The following is a 2,500-nucleotide window of genomic DNA, read 5'->3' as shown; positions in this document are numbered from 1 at the left end:
AGGGAGAAGAAGTTTCACTGTAAACGTTGCTGTAGTAGTGCTTGACTGCTTCATTTTTACTGAGGCACACACACACACACCGACACCATGACACACACACACACACACACACACAACATATTGCTGTGTGAGCTACAACACCCCTATACGTGGCTGTAACCCTCCTCCCCCACCCCACCCCCATCTAGAGACTGAGAGACTGAGCACTTAACAGGAAGTGAGTGGAGCTCTCAGGCGACGAGAACACACACACACGCATACACACACACGCACATACACACACACACACATATAGGTTCTCAGGCATCGAGAGAAAGAGAGAGAGAGAGAGAGAGAGAGAGAGAGAGAGAGAGAGAGACCAGTGTGAATAATTATAGTCAAACATGCCATGTCGACGTCCCTGCAGAGTGTTCCTTCACATGAAAGGGGGCTCTCTGATGTGTATGTATTTATATATGCTGGTCCGTGTGTGTTTTATGTGTGTGTGTTTTATGTGTGTGTGTGTGTGTGTGTGTGTGTGTCGTAGCAGCTCGGACGGCTTGTCTTGTAAAGTGAGATGCAGCCGAACAGGGATTAAATGACCCGAAACATGAAATATGGATTGCGTACGTATGTAAATGTGAAAGTATGTATGTCATCTCACGTCTCTCTCCCTCTTCCTCTCTCTTTCCCTCTCTTTCCCTCTCTCTCTCTCCTCAGCGTGTCCGTCAGGCTTCTTCAAGCCGTCCCAGGGAGATGAGGGGTGTATGCAGTGCCCCATCAACAGTCGCACCACCAACGAGGGCGCCACCACCTGCGTCTGCCGAAACGGCTACTACCGCACCGACTCTGACCCCTTCCAGATGCCCTGCACCAGTACGCACCTACACACACACAAGCGCGCACACACCCACACACACACACACACCCACACCCACACTAGGGGTGAGAATCCCAGGGTAACTCACAATACAATAACCGTACACTATTTTGCCCCCGATACCGATGGTGTCACGGTACAGCGATTCTGCGATAATCGCTACATCGTAAGACAATCCAACTGGTTCACTTCCGTACGCGCATGCGCAGCTTGTTTCCCCCCCCCCCCAAAAAAGATTACATATTTTAGAATATATAGATTTTGGCAACGTGAATCGCTAACTGTATCGCAAGAGGCCACGATACGATAATCGCTGTATCAATACTTTTGGCCCACCCCTAACTCACACCCACACATATGCACACACACACACACACATACACACCCACACGCACACACTCACATGCACACAAACACATACACACACACACACACACATTTTTCACAATTTCACACCCAGGACCCTGATGATCCAGAGATCTAAGGAAGATTGTGATCCATCTGTGAGCAGTAACATAAGGTCCTGTCAGAAACAGTCTAGATAGCTACGGCTAGGTTCCATAGCTATGGCTAGGCTACATAGCTATGGCTAGGTACATTTGAATTTGGGGGTTGACAGAGGGGTCGAGAGAAAGGGAGAGAGGGAGAGAGGGGGAGGGGGTAAAGAGTGATGGAAAGAGAGATAGAAACACAGAGGAAGGAGCGAGAGGGAGAGAGAGGGCTAGAGCGTGGTGTAAGGAAAACAGGGAGAGAGAGAGAGAGAGAGAGAGAGAGAGAGAGAGAGAGAGAGAGAGAGAGAGAGAGAGAGAGAGAGAGAGAGAGAGCTCACACCATTGTGGCTGTTTTCTTCTTTTCTCTCTTCGTCTTCGTCTCTGTGAAAGGGAGAGGAGGACGAGAGAAAGATTCGAGCGCCTTCAACAAAGGCCATTTGCATAAGCCTGGCTCTGGGAGAGGAGCAGCTGTTGTGAATGAGGGGCGGGCGTCACGTCGCTGGTCCTGAACACAGCAGGGCCCGGCGCTGGTTAGAGGAGGGGAACAGGCCCCTCTCCACGGCCCTGCCTAGCTAACCTAGCTAACCATTAGCTGCCCCTCTCCACAGCCCTGCCTAGCTAGCCATTAGGTGCCCCTCTCCACGGCCCTGCCTAGCTAACCTAGCTAACCATTAGCTGCCCCTCTCCACGGCCCTGCCTAGCTAACCTAGCTAACCATTAGCTGCCCCTCTCCACGGCCCTGCCTAGCTAACCTAGCTAACCATTAGCTGCCCCTCTCCACAGCCCTGCCTAGCTAGCCATTAGCTGCCCCTCTCCACGGGAAGGAGGGCGATTAGGAGAGGGGAGACACACACACACACACACACACACACACACACACACACACAAAGGAGTGTGGGCTTCGCTCCAGGCCTGGAAGTCTCTAAACGGGAGCCAATTAAAAGGGAGGTTAAATAAGTGATCAATTTGTGAAATGTTTAGGAGTTTGTGGGCGGGTCCAGGAGAACATCTCTTGTTTACCTCGTTAGTGCTGGAGAGGACATACTCCCTAATTAGACGCACATGCCCGTAAAAAGTAAACACTTCTCATTAGGAGTCTGTTTGGGCTGTCAGTCAAATGTGTTGCCATGACAAACCTTTTTCCACCGCG

The 2,500-nt window shown here is 51.0% G+C and overlaps 1 protein-coding gene across 2 annotated transcripts in view; it reads left to right on the top strand.

Annotated features, from left to right (window-relative positions):
• ephb2b (eph receptor B2b) overlaps window positions 1–2,500 on the top strand; it is a gene marked incomplete at both ends in the record, with an annotated part of 167,951 nt that overhangs the window by 127,444 nt on the left and 38,007 nt on the right. For both annotated transcript variants that reach the window (XM_080548372.1, XM_080548371.1), the window contains one exon: window positions 700–855. In XM_080548372.1, the coding sequence (XP_080404498.1) occupies window positions 700–855 (156 nt within the window). The remainder of the gene's footprint in view (window positions 1–699; window positions 856–2,500) is intronic.

Source organism: Nansenia antarctica, assembly GCF_963989245.1.
Source record: "Nansenia antarctica genome assembly, chromosome: 18".
In the NCBI taxonomy this organism is placed as follows: Eukaryota; Metazoa; Chordata; class Actinopteri; order Argentiniformes; family Microstomatidae; genus Nansenia; species Nansenia antarctica.
Note: the sequence above shows the minus strand (reverse complement) of the source record. Positions and strands in the feature narration are given on the sequence as shown.